General features: G+C 38.6%; 3 protein-coding genes and 1 non-coding gene across 4 annotated transcripts; 1 reads left to right on the top strand and 3 right to left on the bottom strand.

Annotated features, from left to right (window-relative positions):
* Window positions 1–60: 60 nt before the first annotated feature.
* Window positions 61–2,746, bottom strand: LOC120005102 (cytochrome P450 77A3-like). Its single transcript, XM_038854569.1, has one exon. It carries the CDS (start codon window positions 2,094–2,096, stop codon window positions 570–572), a length of 1,527 nt encoding a protein of 508 aa, XP_038710497.1. The 5' UTR covers window positions 2,097–2,746; the 3' UTR covers window positions 61–569.
* Window positions 2,747–4,743: 1,997 nt separating this feature from the next.
* LOC120005925 (phytochrome C-like) lies at window positions 4,744–11,444 on the bottom strand. The gene is made up of 4 exons (XM_038855809.1): window positions 11,378–11,444; window positions 11,093–11,316; window positions 10,825–11,004; window positions 4,744–4,851 (listed from the first exon to the last, which is right to left on the bottom strand). Exons 1-4 carry the CDS (start codon window positions 11,442–11,444, stop codon window positions 4,744–4,746), a joined length of 579 nt encoding a protein of 192 aa, XP_038711737.1.
* Window positions 6,427–6,499, top strand: TRNAK-UUU. Its single transcript has one exon. It is a non-coding gene; the product is annotated as a tRNA-Lys (tRNA).
* Window positions 11,445–11,709: 265 nt separating the features above from the next.
* On the bottom strand, window positions 11,710–14,825 carry LOC120004905 (probable pectate lyase 5). The gene is made up of 4 exons (XM_038854249.1): window positions 14,579–14,825; window positions 13,338–14,238; window positions 12,898–13,100; window positions 11,710–11,963 (listed from the first exon to the last, which is right to left on the bottom strand). The coding sequence occupies exons 1-4, from the start codon at window positions 14,752–14,754 to the stop codon at window positions 11,756–11,758; spliced, it is 1,488 nt and encodes a 495-aa protein (XP_038710177.1). The 5' UTR covers window positions 14,755–14,825; the 3' UTR covers window positions 11,710–11,755.
* Window positions 14,826–15,865: the final 1,040 nt, after the last annotated feature.

Raw genomic sequence — 15,865 nt, 5'->3', positions numbered from 1 at the left:
TAATACTCTCTCAATAAATGCTTTTTCCTTCCTGTTCTTCATTTGATTACCAGATCCACATTCACGTCAACTTTATGACTTAAATTTATTCACTTCATTCATGGATGCACACCTCTCTCAAATCTCAATACCCCACAACGTACATTCATACTTTCTCTTTCTTTCTTTCTTTTCCCCTTCAGGTAAGCCGTCGGCTCAATCACTGAACACCTGTGCACAGGCACAGAGGGTGGGACAATCCAATTAGCTACCAAGACTAAATGAGCACATGAATAGTTGGTAAAGAGCTTTTATGGCAAAACGATATGAGCTAGAGCTAGTCACCCTCAATTACCACCCATCTTAATTGGCAGCCCAAACTAGGAAATAGAGCCTCTTTAGAAGGTCCCCAACTCCCCATGAAGAAAATGAGACCCATTCACCATAACCAAAGCAGAAAACCTCTTATACATAGATAGTAAAACAAATAAACAGAGCCCAACAAAACTTACCATCACACATGAAAGCCACAAAGTATATATCTATATATATATATATATAAAATATCAATCATACTTGATATGCCCTTATTAAACCACCCTAGGCTTGATCATTGCCCTAAGAGGGTCCTTCATTACCACAGTAAATGCCAATTTACCACTGAAATCCAACTTCTTCTCGGGTGGGTATGCACTCCATTCAAATTCCTGAACCATCCTGGCAATCATAAGGTGCACATGAACTGTGGCCATTGCCAATCCTGGGCATATCCTCCTCCCCACCCCAAACGGCATCATTTTGATCGCGACCGCTGCCACCGTCGTCTCCTCCTCCTTTAGAAACCTTTCCGGGTCAAACTTATCCGGGTCCGACCACACTTCCGGATCCTTACTTATACCTGGCAAGTATATCTCCACATTTGCATCTGTTGGTATGTCGTAGCCTCCTAACTTCGCCGGCTCCGTCACTGCGTGTGTCAGTGAAAGATATGTCGGTGGGTGTTTGCGTAATAATTCTTTCACCACAGCTTGTAAGTAAACCATGTTGTCCACATCGGTTTCTTCCACTTTTCGATCACCAACTGTTTGTTTGATTTCCTCATAGAGTTTTGATTGGATTTCGGGGTTCGAAATCAGCTCTGCGATTCCCCACTCGATTCCAGTCCCCGTCGTGTCGGTGCCGCCGTTGAGGAACTCTGAGCAGAGGGTGACGAGTTCGGCCTGCGAGGGCGCGGATTTCCGGTCTTTGATTTTGAGGTCGAACAGTGTGTCGAGGTAGGAGAACGACATGGCCGTCTTGTCCGATCCTGGGTTCTTGAGTGCTTCCCGTCGTTGCTCGATGAAGGGGACAATGAAGTCGATTTGTTGTTGTCGAACTTCGTGGACTCGCTTTCTCTGTTTGGGGAATAACGGACTTAGAATCGGGAGATAATCGTCGATTCTCGGATCAAGAACCATCAACACAGTCTTCATCAACTCATCCATTTTTTCAATAGTCTTCTCGTCCATTTCGATCCCGAAACACATCCCTAAAAGTATACGAAAAAACGCAAAACGGGCATTCTTGAGCACCCAAACAGCACCATTGTTGGCTTCCGATTCGTCTCGAAGTCGATTGATTAGTTTATCCATGGCAGCATTCCTCATATCCCGAAACTCCTTAAGCCTGCTCGAACTAAGCATGTTCTGCACCATATTTCGCCTCAGCGACTGCCACACTGGCCCGTAGACAGCAGCATTAACGGTGAACTTGTCACAGCTGAATATGGTTCGAGTCGGGGTCTCCCTCGGTCTGGAATGAAACAGAGAACCATTTTCCATAAGTGCTTTGTGGACTAACTTACCATTGCTGATGAAAATTAGAGTTCTTGTCCCCATTTTGAGAGTAAAGATAGGACCATACGTTTTGCGAAGGTCTTCCACATATTCGAAGAATTGCTTGCCAGAACGAGCAACCTGAAAAAGATTGCCAACTACCGGCCATCCAGGCGGTCCAGGAGGTAAATTCAAGCGTTTTGATTTGCTTTTGATGGAGAGTAGCAAGATTAGGCCTGAAACAAAGACAGCTAGGACACTGAGGAGGAGATGATAATAAGAGTCAAGAGAAAGAGAAGCCATTGTTTAGGTGGGGAGCGTTTTGTGTTTTCAGAAGGAGAGAAAGGTATTAAGTTGAGAATGAGCATGAAATTGCAGGTGGGGAGTTTAATTTAAAGAAAGCCATATGAAGAGGTCCGTCACTGTGTTGGTGGATGTGTGGGTTTAATGCGGAGGACAGAAATCTAATCAACAAACACAGAGTTGTGTGTATATGTGCGTGCACGTTAAGGATTCCGCACGTTAAGCCATAAAAGCAGAGCAAGGAAAAGCGACATTGTCACAGTTAGAGATCATTATGACCTGCAACCACTCTGTCTCAGTGGATTGTATTGATCCTATACCCCCCGATTTGGATTTTTATGGGTTGAAGACCAAGTCTGGTAAAATCTATTGGAGCTGAATTCAATGACAACCAACAAAACCAACCCCCCCTCCCCCCCCATATTGAATTCACTGCCCTGCAACTGCAAGGATGGTTCGTCTGCAAGCCATATCCTTGGCATGGGCACTGTGGACTGGTCAGAGAAAGACTGTCGTCTAGAAGGTTTTGGGGGGTTTATCAGAGTGGTATTTCATCTGGGTTTGTGAGGGTTAGACAAATTTAATTGGCCTCACTAGTCAAGTGTATAGCTTTTTGATGGAATTGAATGATTAATTCTCTGTAATGGATTTATGTAAAGGACCTTGACATGGGATTCCGACAGAATTTTTATTCTTCTTCTAGGAAGAAAATATGAACATGCAAAAGTCAAACTGGAAGACCCAGCGTTTGTTCTGGGCCACAATTCAAAACACCGAAAGAGTGAAAAATTGTAAAAGTAGGGATGTGAGGGATCAATAAATGGGTACACTTAAGTAGTTGGAGTGTTGGACCATAACTGAACAATATCGGAAAAAAACGGTGTTGTTTCACACACTTAGTTGAGTAATTATCTATCTCGTAAATTATGATAATAATATTATCAATGAGATTTGAACTCACGATTTTTTGTTTGGGTTAAGAAGTAGCACGGTCAAATTTACCATCTCAACCAATGATTGATTGTTCTCAAAAGTCAAAACACTCATTAATAGATCCAATCTATGCATCTCTCTTGACCAAAAATCTTCAAATTTGTGGAAAGAATTTTATTGGGAGAAAAAAGAGAGAGTCGGTTTTGATCATTTATCTTCTTTCACATTCATTAGACACTACCAACGAGAACTAACTCAGTTGACAATCGGGTTGGATTAAGCATGTGTCGAAAGTTCGATTCTAATGAGAATTATATTTCTCTAACGGTATTTCAAAAAAAACATTCATTAGACGCTATTATGGTTCGATTGATCTTTCACTAATTAAGAGAAAAACAAATGTCGTCTCTCTCTCTCTAGAATATAAATCACTCTCAAGCAATTAGAGTTTCTTTATTCAGATTCTATGAGTTCTGCTTGATGGTTACAATGTTGTTTGAGTCCCAACTTTTCATTAATTACAAATAAAGTTAACGAAACACAATTGGTTGACTTCAATGTGTCCACCTACTATTTTAATTTGGTAGCTTTCCTTAACAGAAGCTCTAAGCACCCAATCCATTTTTGCAAAGACAGGATGACTTAAATAAATATTACACAATTACTATAGATAAAGCACTTTTTATTCTTATTTTTTTCTTTTATAATTGTCATTATATAAGTTTCTCTTTTAAATATTTGATAATAACCATAAACTCAGACTGTCAGTCCGATATACGCACATAAATTTCTCACATGACAACATGATAAATTGAGTCAAAGTCTAGTACTTGGCCACGAGTGTAAATATGAAAGACGTTTTCTAGCTTTGTCGAGGGAGGAGAGGATTATGGATCGTTTAATTACAAAATAGTACTTCGATTGAATTTTTGGTCCTGAACTTTGTAATGATTTTGTTTCATCTAGGGTTTCCAAGAAATCTGATTGGGGAAAATTTTAGGGCCTGAATTTTTTTTCTTTTTCTTATAAATTGCTTATTCAATTTTCTTGCAGTCTTGAATTCTTCAATTAAATGTTAGCAAATATGTGCCATATATTCTACTGATTTTGATATTTTTGCATAATGTATAGATAATAACTCTTACCTTTTTATAGGATGGAGATGACACTTCTGATCTGCGGAACTTTGAATTTTCTGGTCATTTTAAAACACTATCAATTTGTTAGTGAACATTTTATTACAATTTAGATAGACTACAAAGTCAATTAGTTGTTCTTCACACATGTTATGACCTTATTGTGCCACATGTGTTTTTTTTTTTAAATAATTTGTTTAAAATTTTCACGTAAGTAAGTGTTAATTGAAAAAAAAAAAAATTTGACTATTATGCCAGGTAAACATGTTAACTGATCGAAACTCAACAAAAATTGACCGTGGAATGACTCAGTAAAATCAATGACCAATTTGCAACATTTAAAACGTAAGTGACTTAGTTACAATAATGTATCTGTTAGTGACCAAAAGTAACATTTACTCCTATTATGCTTCACCAACTTGGGCATACTTTTGTACATGATAATTAAACCTGTCACTGATATTGTTTTAAATGTACCAAGATAAGACAATTTCGAGCTGCATTAGTAGATGAGAATAATTAATTTCTTTTATTAGACAAGAAGTGTATTTACAAACCAATCTAACAATTGACCTTAGTCAAGTATTAAATGTTGTGATGGTGCATGGAAGCTGCTTTATTAGGTATATTGACAAGAAAACAGCAATAACCATATATATCAATTCGTCATTAATCCCATTAATTTTCTGCACATGAAATAGAAGTTAGGAGTTGGAAAAATCTGTACAAGGTACAAACAAATCTTCATAAATCTATAGCTGGAAATTTTAAAATAATTCACAAGAAAAAAAAAATCCAATCACCAAGTGCATGTCCATAACTACTTTCATGAGCTTCAGAACGAGCAAATTATAAAAACTAAATAATCCAAAAAATAAATAAATTCAAGTCCTTGTTATCCCACATCAAAAGATATAGGGATTATTCATTTACACTCGTTTACAATCACCTCGACATTTTCCTTATTTTTGTGATAATTGGGCTTAACTCACTTGTTAGGGTTGAGAGAAATAAAACCGTGCAGGTTTGATATACCCATAGGAACCTAACAACCACCAAATGGAACAATTTAATTAGTTGTATGGTGGTGTGATTCGTGACTGTCATTGCTCACTTGTATAGAAGTCTCCTATAATTATCCCCACAAGAGATGATTTCTCTCATTTATCAGACATAATTCAATAATATTTAAAATTAAACTAAATACAATAATACTTGATCTCAATTCAAATGCCAAAGAGCACATCACATGATCACCTCACCTATTAAGTGACACCCCAAACACTCATCATCTCACCTCATGACAATTTTATACCTCGCGACATCTCATCTGGATAGGTCAAAATACTTCCAAATAGACCCCACTAAATTAATTTTAGGCTTAGCTTGCTACTTGATAGAAACTGATCGTGTCATATAAGCTGTTCAAGACTTCAGGTTTTAGTTTGCACTATTTCAACAGGGACGTCTGTAGGGAGTGTACTTTTTAAGTGAGAGAGGTGGGAGGGAGAGGAGGGGGACGGCAGAGCATATACCCTGTGAATATCTGCTTTCATATGTTACAGTAGCACTGGGTATCTTCAGTCATTAATATTGTTCATGGTGGGATTTTTCTTCTGTTTTGAACTGTCAAATTTTACTTGTGTCTTGGCATGTGCATCAGTGCATGTGTGAGGGAGGCAGAGGGAGAGATGACATTTATGTTTTGCCTAAATTGGTTGAGCATTTGTGTTGTACTGTTGTTCGCGTCTTGTTGTTTTGACTGGGTGGAATTGTTTTGTGGCAGTGGCATATCTCGATCAATCAGGACCATCCGACCATGGTTCGATCGATTGAGCCTGTCGGGGCTAGCTTGTAAAAATCAGAAAATCTGCAGTATTTTCGAACCCAATTGCCTTGTGGGTAAGTGGATATATTGTGTTTGTTGTCTTCTCCATTGGGTTGTTTGTTGAGAGAGTTTGTAGGAACAAGATTTTTTTTTGTAGGAACAAGATAGTACATAGGATGAGCTTATTTTATTTGTATTGGGTAGTCTCTCGTTTGTAAACTTTCACATATAGTGGAATTATTTCTCTGTTACCTGTGGACATTGTCTTTGTGTGTCGAACCACATATATCATTGTGTATTGTCTCTTTACCGTTTGGATATTGTTTGTTGGTTGATTGCTTAAGTTGGATATTTAATTTGGGCAACTGATTTGGTGCTACAACTCAGTAGCTCAGGATTAAAATTTCATTTTTAATAAGTTTTCAACATCCAAGCCGTCTTAGCTCAGCTGGTAGAGCGCGTGGCTTTTAACCACGTGGTCGTGGGTTCGATTCCCACAGACGGCGATTTTGATTTTTTTTTGTTTTGCTAAGGTTTATAAATTGAAGGGCTTAGAGCCCAAGTATAGTTCTTAAACAGGTCCGTTGGACAAAATCGGCCCATAACAATTACAATCTCATGACCACCTTTTCAATAAAGGGAAATGTAGTGTATGATATTAGACACAATCCACACATATTTTTCTCTGACTTTGAATTCTCGAGTGCTTTATTTATTTGGTTTTTGGTGAGTTGAGGGAGAGAGAGGAAGCAAGGGTTGTGGGAGAGAGTGGGATTGGATGTGTATAAATAGAGTGAATGAGTCATTGTGAGTCAAAATTGGGCAATAGAGAAGAGTAACTATTGTATCAATGTGTGTTGTTTAAGTTCTATTTATTGTTAGAAGAGCCAAAAACAAAGAAAGAGATGAATTAATGTAACAGAAAAAATGGCAAAATTAGAGGGTAAGAGACAGTGAGGGAGTTTGTTGAGATCTTTATGAAATACCATACTTATGAATATCATCTGAACTACTTGTGGCATTCAATTCTCGAATTGATGTTTCATTGCCTTGTTTTGCACATCACATACATCTTCTACTGTGTCGATATGTCCACTGTGAACCAACACACTCTCATCTACAATGAGCAAACTCATTGAAGCATTGTATAGATAGATAGATAGATTGATTTGATTCCTTGAGCATTACAAAATCCCACTTTTGTCGGTTTGGCGACATCAGCCACCCAAAGACAATGCCATGTTAACTTACATTATTACACACTCCATGTGAAAAAACAAACAATACAAAAACCAACTACAAACAAAAGACACAAAGTTTTGAGATTGACTCCTCAGCCACCCACATCTTATCCCCCCAAATTTCTTCCCTTTCCTTCCATTATTTTCTTTGCATTTGCTAAGAAAAGGAATCTAACAAATAAAAGTTGAATAGTGACATTTTCGTCAAAAATGATTGAACGTTTGTTCACTTGTTTGCATATATAGGATGTGTAACTCACAAAACTTTCAAAGTGGGGTAGTGCAATATAGGACTCTAAGAGCAACAACTACAATGGAGTTTAGGTCAATTGGGCCAATAAAAATTTGGGAAATGTGTAAAGTGGGGTGTGAGTAGGAAGAAAAATATGGTATGTACAATGGATTGGGGGTACCAAGGTACTAGACTATTGACCGGTAATGCTTTTGAACCGTTAGATTTTATAAAGTAAATCCAACGATTCACCCTTTAATCCTTTAATCTATGTTTTTCTATTTATTTTTCCCTAACCCTCATAAGTTTCTCTCTCCTAATCTCTTTTTGCAGATCTCACACAAATCTATCAAATCCTTCTCACTAAGCCACTGTGCTTGCTTTTTACAGACATGCTATCTCATATGTATCTTTCTTTCTTTCTTTTTTATAATCCTCATATATTTCTCTCTTATATTCCCTTCCAACATATCTAAGAGATCTGGATAATCCAAATAGATAATAATCTTGTCTAGATAAATAATAATCATGGAGATTACAGTTTCGATTAGAAGCTCCTACAATCAGACTCCTTTTCTATGGGGTAGTGGATTGATCGACACCAAAGTGTGTGTGTGTACTTACCCCAAGTGTAGGGTATCGTCAAGTAATAAACCGGTGAGTCCGGTATCGATCCACGAGGAAGCAATGCAAATTTGAAGTGAATGATATGCAAATGACTAGCTAACACTAATAAACACAATGAATATCAAATTAAAGCAAGTAAAAGAAATGGGCCGAATGACTCGGTAGCATGAGCGATTTTGTAATCAAAGTAAGCACAAATTGGATTTAAAACAATTAATTAAAAACCTAGTCTCTAATCCGTCCCGGTGACTACTCGGTTCTCATACTCAAGGTATCATTGCAAACACACACAACCATACACAATGCATTGTGTGATACTATCAATCATGCATATGCAAAGAGAATTGGGTTATAAGACTTCAATTCATACATGTAGGCCATCGGGTCTCTTAATCTACGATGAACGCAAAGGGATAAGCACCTAATATTATGAATTAATATTCCCCCTTGGGGCTTGGCTCGGCTAACACCCTAGTTTTACACTCAAAGATCAATTAACCATAACTCTCCCATGCACATTCCTAATTTAACCCAAAACCCCATCATCAATACACATAATTAATAGCTATGCAATGAAAAACTCAATTAATTAAGGAAATCATGCAATGGGTTTAACAATTCTCAATCGAACGCATTAGATGCAATCCCTAGACTAGACAATCCAAGAATACAAGCAAATATGTCATTCCCATAGATCCAATCACACAACTATCACGAAATTAAAAGAGAGAAATCGAAGCTACGATTCTTTGAGCATACCTTAAGTAATCGAAACCGAGCACCCACCGTTTGGGACTAGAAACTAGAAAGAGAACTTAGCCACTCATCATAATGGACATAAACATCAATTTTATAGATGAAAATCAATGTCTACACACGAAATCACAAGAAACCAAGAAAAACTTAGAAAGATAAATAGAGAGAAAAAACAATACTCCTATGGTGGCTTCCTCTTGGAGAAGTCAATGAATCATTCATTAAATCTCAACCTTGCAATATGTAGTCGTTGCACTTGCATTATTTTCCAAGTCTAGCTTTGCAAGATTTGAGTTGTCATGTGCACTTGCAGCCATCTTTGACCATTTGATTAAACTTGCACCAAATCTTGACCTTGGTATCTCCAACAATTTTGTCATCTTTGACCATTTGATCAAACTTGCACCAAATCTTGGCATTGGTATCTCCAACAATTTCCTTTTAAATGTGTGGCAACTTGCAGCCATCTTTGACTCCAAAAATCAAGTAAGATATTCTTTTAAGTCAAAAATTGCAAGCAAGAATGTTGTCTTATGCACAACCATTGGATTCACCTTTAAATGATCATCTTAACCCTTCAAGTCTTGTTGTAATCTAATCCATTCATAAAACAATTCAATCTCGGCCATAGATTAGTGTACCGTTGGAGCTTGTAGTCTTCAAGAATATCTTCATAATCTAAGTCCCGACACCTCACAGCAAAAAGTGCCCAATTCAGTCATTTAAGCCCGATTTCCTGCAGAACCAACGGGAAACATGTATAAGGGTAAAATTACTTTATTTAAACACAAATGAATTACTATAAGCACTAGAACATCCTAATTAGATAGTATTAGGACCTCAAAATAGAGGTCCGGTCAACAGATCTAAGAGATCTGGATAATCCAAATAGATAATAATCTTGTCTAGACAAATAATAATCATGGAGATTACAGTTTCGATTAGAAGCTCCTACAATCAGTCTCCTTTTCTATGGGGTAGTGGATCTGGTTGGCCTTGTCAAATTGTGTTGTTCCCATGTTGTTTTTCTATTGCGGGGGTCAGATTGAGAAAGTCGACTCTGGCTACAAATCGCCATGTTCTCTTTGCTTTCTTGGAATAGTCTCGGAATTGGGGTTTATTCAATTTTCTAACCTGGTGGACATGATAGCTAAATCTAATGAGGAGAAGATGCAGAATGACCTTATTCTGATTATGGAGATTATAACTTCCAATTTTTGAAGCTTATCTTGTTTGATTATAACGAAAGGTGAGAGAAAATGAAGAATTGGGGAAGAGGAGAGAGAAACATATGCTAGTGTGGCTCAAATGAGAAATGTGGCCCATGTTCGGAGCTAATGGTCCTGTTTGGGAGTGCCGTAAACTACTGTGAGGTGCTGTGAGTTATAAAACTGTGGTGTTGTGAGGTGAGTTGAAATGCAAAAAGTTGTTTGACGCGTCATTTTTAAAACTGTGGTGCGATGTTGTGAAGTGCGTTTGGCGTATCTAAATTACGGTTATATTACATGACTAATAATATTAATATAAAATCACTTAACGTTTACATTGTACATTAATTTAACATAAAATAATTAACCTAATTTGATTACGTAGGACAATTCAACGTATATTGTAAGCGTTTGAGAGTGTTGTGAGGTAAAAAACTGTGGTGCTGTGAGGTTAGTTTGAACACAAAAGCTGTTTGGCGTGTTACAAAAAACTGTGATTCTGTGAGGTGCGATGCACCTGAACACAATTGAAACACACTGCCAAACCCTACCAATATGGACACCAACCATGTTCCACGCTTAGAAGTTGAGCCCAACAAATACCATCCATTGGAGACCAATTTTTTTTTTCCACAATCCATTAAAAAAAAGAAAATTTTATCTACATATCACAAAAACACTATTTTTACTTCATTTTTTTAACATAAGACGTTTACACAAAAATTATAAGTCTTCTTCACAAAATTATAGAGAAAAGACCAATTTACCTTTGATGTATAAAATATTATAAATTCGATTGTTAAGTTCCGACAAGTCACATGCAAAAAGCACAAAACCCCGGTCATCCTCCCCTCTGCATCAGTTCTTCTGTTTGCAAAAAGCAAAGCTTCAACGTAATTACCATGCCGATCAAAGAGCCCAAACAATAATTTTGTCTGCATTCTCTCCTGCAATTACCCTATTCAGTAGAATCCTGAGTTTAATTCAACGGTCATGATCTTTGACCAGACAACCAGAACTGTTGACTGTGAAAACCTCCCCTAAAAGCATTTTCTCCATGGCTTCTTCTCTAGTTAAACCAGACAATTTTTGCATTGCATCGTTCCACTCAAAACATCGTCCATGCTCATCAGCCATAAAAATTGGAGGTATAAGTGCACAAGGGTTTCTCAAGATTCCAACATAATCACCTTGCAGACAGGTATATTTGCCCAGAATCATCTTTTGGCCTATAAGATCTTGTGCAATAAAGCAAATTCCTACAACATTTTCATTTAAAACCTCGACTACAACATGCACTAACCACCAAAAGTATAAAACCAGTGCTTTTTCCAGGACCAAATGTTTTGAGTTTGATTCTGATGGTTCGCTCTTCAATGCCTGCCATTCTAATAGCAACATGGAATTAGTTTAAGGGTTAATATGCTCATTATATACAAGATATTTATGTAAACTAAGAAAAAATTAAAAATGATGTAAAGATAGTGTTTTTGTGATGTATAGACCCAATATTGATTTTTGTTCGGCCATTAAACTAACACTATTATAAGTGCTCTGAGACACATCTATTCCTATATTGGGTCAATAAAACACACTTTTTGCCCATGGCCAACTAAATGTGCACCATTGTGGTTGCTAATTGCCCATTCGTATGTACCTTCTCAAGCTCAATGATTTTACTTACGTTTCAATCTTCTACTATAATGCAAATTGAGGAGCACCATTAATGGTGGTTGTACACAAAATTAAAATAATCACAAGAGACAAAAATATAGATGATGTTGGTGGTGGGGATGACGGTGGCGCCGCGGTCCCAAATGTCATTCCTAAGAAGTCACCATCACCACTGCCGCCGTTGGTCCCACCAGTGGTGGTTCCAGGACTATAATTGTCCTCACTGTTGTACCTGAATCAAAATTAACAATTCAAAACGCCCAAATCAATACAAAAATAATCCCAAAAGACACCAATCAAGTAATATGCTATCTTATAATGTCAATGCAGGTCCTTTGTTTCCTGTAACAGAAATAGTTGATAAAGACATTAATAAATTGCAAAGAATGCATGTGACAGACTGCTATGTCCTACATATTTTATATATATATATATATCTTCACTATGAAAGGCCAGCTAATAACAACATAAAACCACTAAAAAAGCACAATGTATAGTAATTACAGAGCTTGATCATGAAACTATGTGTTCATATTCAACGCAAAAAGAGAGTAAAAGCCATAAAAAGGGCATTAGGTGGGGGTCATAAGCCAACTGGGAGTGCAAAGGAGCCTCCTTTTCCAATGCTGATTGCAACAACAAGCTGTCTAGTTCAAGTTAAATTCAAACCACAAGTGGAGCCACGGCCCACATGGACCAAGGCATCCCACAAATTGACATAGGCTGTAAAGCATATCAATGAGAGAATATAACTCACTCATTCACTCACTCATATATCATCATAAAACACAGACTGCCCTAACTGGTGCGTCTGGCTAGCTACCCTACCTGTACTTTTCTCTCAATTTTCCCCTGTTTACACACATGCATACATGTTTTTCGGTTTACTTATCAGAATTTAAACCAATCTGTGTTAGGTTAAGTCAAAAGTTGTTAGTCAGTCAGATTTCCTATACAGGGCCAAGGGACAGATCACGTGCCGGAGGCCCTATGAAACCCAAAGGTAAAAAATTAATCGATATATGAAAGAAATGTGAAATCAACGGGGGTAAAACAGAAGCGATGCCAAAGCATTATTATGGGCGTTCTGGTCATTTAAGAAGTCAAACAGATATTTGGCCAAATGACGATAATGCGCTTGAAAGAGAGGTTAGTGATGGATGTACCTGGGGCCACCAAACGCACCGGCGTTCGTGGTGAGCTGTTCAATAAGAGCTGCAGACTTGGGCTCGACACTGGAGGCCTTGGCGTACAGGGCCGTGAACCCACCACCCGACGGCACAAAGTACGCTCCATTTACCATTATGTCCCCCTCTGTCCTCCAATTCCATCCTGTCCATTGCTGGTCTGTCTCCACGCGCTTCGTAACCTGCATTCACATATCCCAACGTAGCCGTTACAGATTGAAGCCCACGCGCCTATGTACGCCAAAAAATAAATAAAACCCAATGTAAGGGCGCGTGCTTCCCACGCGCCACCGAGGCAAATGGGTTATGCAACAATCACGCGTCCAATATCAAAACAAAAGTCAAAGAAACGTCAGGGGGACCCGCGAGCAAACACAATAATTGAAAATTTACGAAATGACAAAAATGACCCTAGTTACCTCTTTAGCGTCAGGGTCCGCCGGAGCAATATATCGGTTACCCTGACTGTTGATGGTGGGGTTACCGCTACCGCCGATAGCATACATTTCCCAAGAAGTGTAATCGTTGTTGACCACGTGTATGTACCCGAGTCTGCACCGAGGCATACGCTGCACCAGCGCCTCGCCGAATCGATTGAACGCTATCGTGACCTGCATTCCGGTGTCCACAACATATTTGTCGTCGTGCCCCAATAACATGACCTCATTGTGATGCGAGAAATAGTTGTTCGAAATCGTGATCCCCGTCGATCCCATTGTGGCGTCGATTAGCCCGTCAGTACAGTAAGAGAGTGTGCAGTGATCGATCCAGATTTTCTGGCCTCCGAAGATGGTGATTCCGTCGCCGTCCGACTTGCTTCTGTAGCCAATGTGGGTAGGTGAGGAGGCTATGATTGTGTTGCCCGAAGGCTTGCAGTGGTGGATTTGGATGTTGTGGATGATAATGTGGGACACGTATTGAAGGGTAAAGCAGCCATTGCCGGTAATTTGGACATTGACGCCTCTGCCATCGACGGTCTTGTAACTGTTGAAGATGAGCTCGTGCTTGAGCTTGATAAGCATGTTTGAGGCAAAGACAATCCAGAGGGGTTCATTCTGGATTACAGCGTGGCGGAGAGTTCCCGGAGTGGGATTTGCTGGGTCCCGGTCGGAGGAGTCCGTGACTACATAGATCTGGCCGCCCTTGCCTCCTAGAGTTCCCTGTGCGAACCCTATTGCGCAGTCAGCTAGGCGTTGGCGGTTGCTTGCCCAGTTGGGGTCGCACCGCCAGCAGTCGTCGATTGGGTTTCCGGTTAGACATTGTTTGTCATTTGCTTTGAGAGACAGAAGGTGTCTTCTTGATAGTGACGCATCGACTTTCCTGCAAAGACGAAAAATAACCAAAATGTCGAGTTAGGTGCCGTATGTAGGGTGAGAAAATGTGTGGAGATAGTCGAAGATAATGAACGTCAAGTTGGAAGTTTCATCGGTGACATTAAATTGATTGAAAACAGGGGAAACAGACTAATGCTCTGCTTTTTCAGTTCCCCCATCAAACCCAGTTTTTGAACCATAGAAGAACAGATTGACTAAACCCATAAATGCCAAAAACCCAGAAGGCATTTTGTTGTGCTTGGAACAAAATGTTGCAAAACAGTGGAATAAGAAAAACCCAGATGGAAAATTCTGAGATTTTGAGTGTTGGACACAAGGGGCTTTACCTCTGCAAATCTTCAACAACAGCTTCAGGGTATGGATGCTGGTGTAGGAGGGTCAAATTGTGGTGGTCTTTCCCTCTCACAAGAGGAAAGAGAGAGATGGAGAAGAGACATATCAAGAAAATGCAGGTGTTGAGAAGCATCCTTGGATGAGCAATAACAACAATACAGTTCGGCATTTGTTGTAATTGCGACCCCTTTTTTTGCCTACTAGAAGAACTACTTTCTGGTTAGGGTTTTAGTGGGTTTTCTACTTTCTCGTTTATTTTGGACAAAAAAAATCTTTTTTTTGCAAAATATTGATGTGTATATAATTAAATTGCAATAACGCTCCTCTACAATTTTTTTTTTTTTTCGTGCCAAATGAGCTCCTCGACTTCAACACACAGTTCACAAGCCTTTGGAGCACTATTCCATCAAAACATTGCTGACGTGGTAGTTAACTGTTGAGGTGTAATTTTGTTATTTTTAAATCAAATTCCATGTGTATAATAGCGAATAAAAATTCAGAAAATCTTTTCAACAGAATCAAAAAATCAAAGTTGGTATTGGTACCCCTTTTTATTCATCACCACTGCAAATTTCACTGATCACCTAGAACCTCTTGCACAATTTCGCCTTCAACGACGAAGCTCTCTTAAACTATCAGGATCGCCGCCAACGACAAAGCTATCAGGATCTCTTAAACTATCTCATCGATTCTGGTACTCCAATAAGGAAAGTACTGTCCCCTCTCACTCCTAATCGACCCAAGAATCGACGATGGAGGCTCTTCTTCTCTTCACCACCGTCTGGCTCTCGCTTGTCTTCTCCGAGACCACTGCCCATTGTTGCCATCGTTTTAAGCATCCCACTTGTACAATCGAAGACATAGACCTAGATTTTGTCAAAAAATCAAAGATGTAGACTTGAGATGAAGATCAACCACGTCAAAAAATCAACCAGATCAAAGCTAGATCTGGATTTTGCAAGAACCCTAGTGCAGCAAGCTAGAGTGGCTCTTGCTATGTGAAAGACTGAAACCCTAATCGAAATTGGGTTTTGTATAATCGATTTCAGTTTAATTTTTTTTATCAAATTCCATGTCAAAAAATGCACTTATTACTCATATTTAATAAATTATATAACACGTCAGAAAATGGTCTCCACGTCAATAATTTTTAATGAACCATAGATGGAAGGGCAAACGTGACCCATCAATAAATGTTGAGGGGCTTATTTAGGACAAAAAAAAGATAGAGAGCTGAATTAACCACTTTTCATAACTTAAAGGCCTATGTGATACTTATT

Source organism: Tripterygium wilfordii, chromosome 9, assembly GCF_013401445.1.
Source record: "Tripterygium wilfordii isolate XIE 37 chromosome 9, ASM1340144v1, whole genome shotgun sequence".
Classification (NCBI taxonomy): Eukaryota; Viridiplantae; Streptophyta; class Magnoliopsida; order Celastrales; family Celastraceae; genus Tripterygium; species Tripterygium wilfordii.
Note: the sequence above shows the minus strand (reverse complement) of the source record. Positions and strands in the feature narration are given on the sequence as shown.

Bases quoted from the DNA above. Each gene is read 5' to 3' on its own strand.
- LOC120005102 (XM_038854569.1), bottom strand. From the start codon at position 2,096: ATGGCTTCTCTTTCTCTTGACTCTTATTATCATCTCCTCCTCAGTGTC.
- LOC120005925 (XM_038855809.1), bottom strand. From the start codon at position 11,444: ATGGCAGGCATTGAAGAGCGAACCATCAGAATCAAACTCAAAACATTT. The intron at 11,317-11,377 runs GTTTTATACTTT...AAAATGTTGTAG, and splicing joins TGGTCCTGGAAAAAGCACTG to GAATTTGCTTTATTGCACAA. The intron at 4,852-10,824 runs GTAAATTGGTCT...TTTCATGTGCAG, and splicing joins TAATATTTTATACATCAAAG to AAAATTAATGGGATTAATGA.
- LOC120004905 (XM_038854249.1), bottom strand. From the start codon at position 14,754: ATGCCGAACTGTATTGTTGTTATTGCTCATCCAAGGATGCTTCTCAAC. The intron at 14,239-14,578 runs GTAAAGCCCCTT...TCGTCTTTGCAG, and splicing joins GTTGTTGAAGATTTGCAGAG to GAAAGTCGATGCGTCACTAT. The intron at 13,101-13,337 runs GTAACTAGGGTC...ATGTGAATGCAG, and splicing joins CGGACCCTGACGCTAAAGAG to GTTACGAAGCGCGTGGAGAC.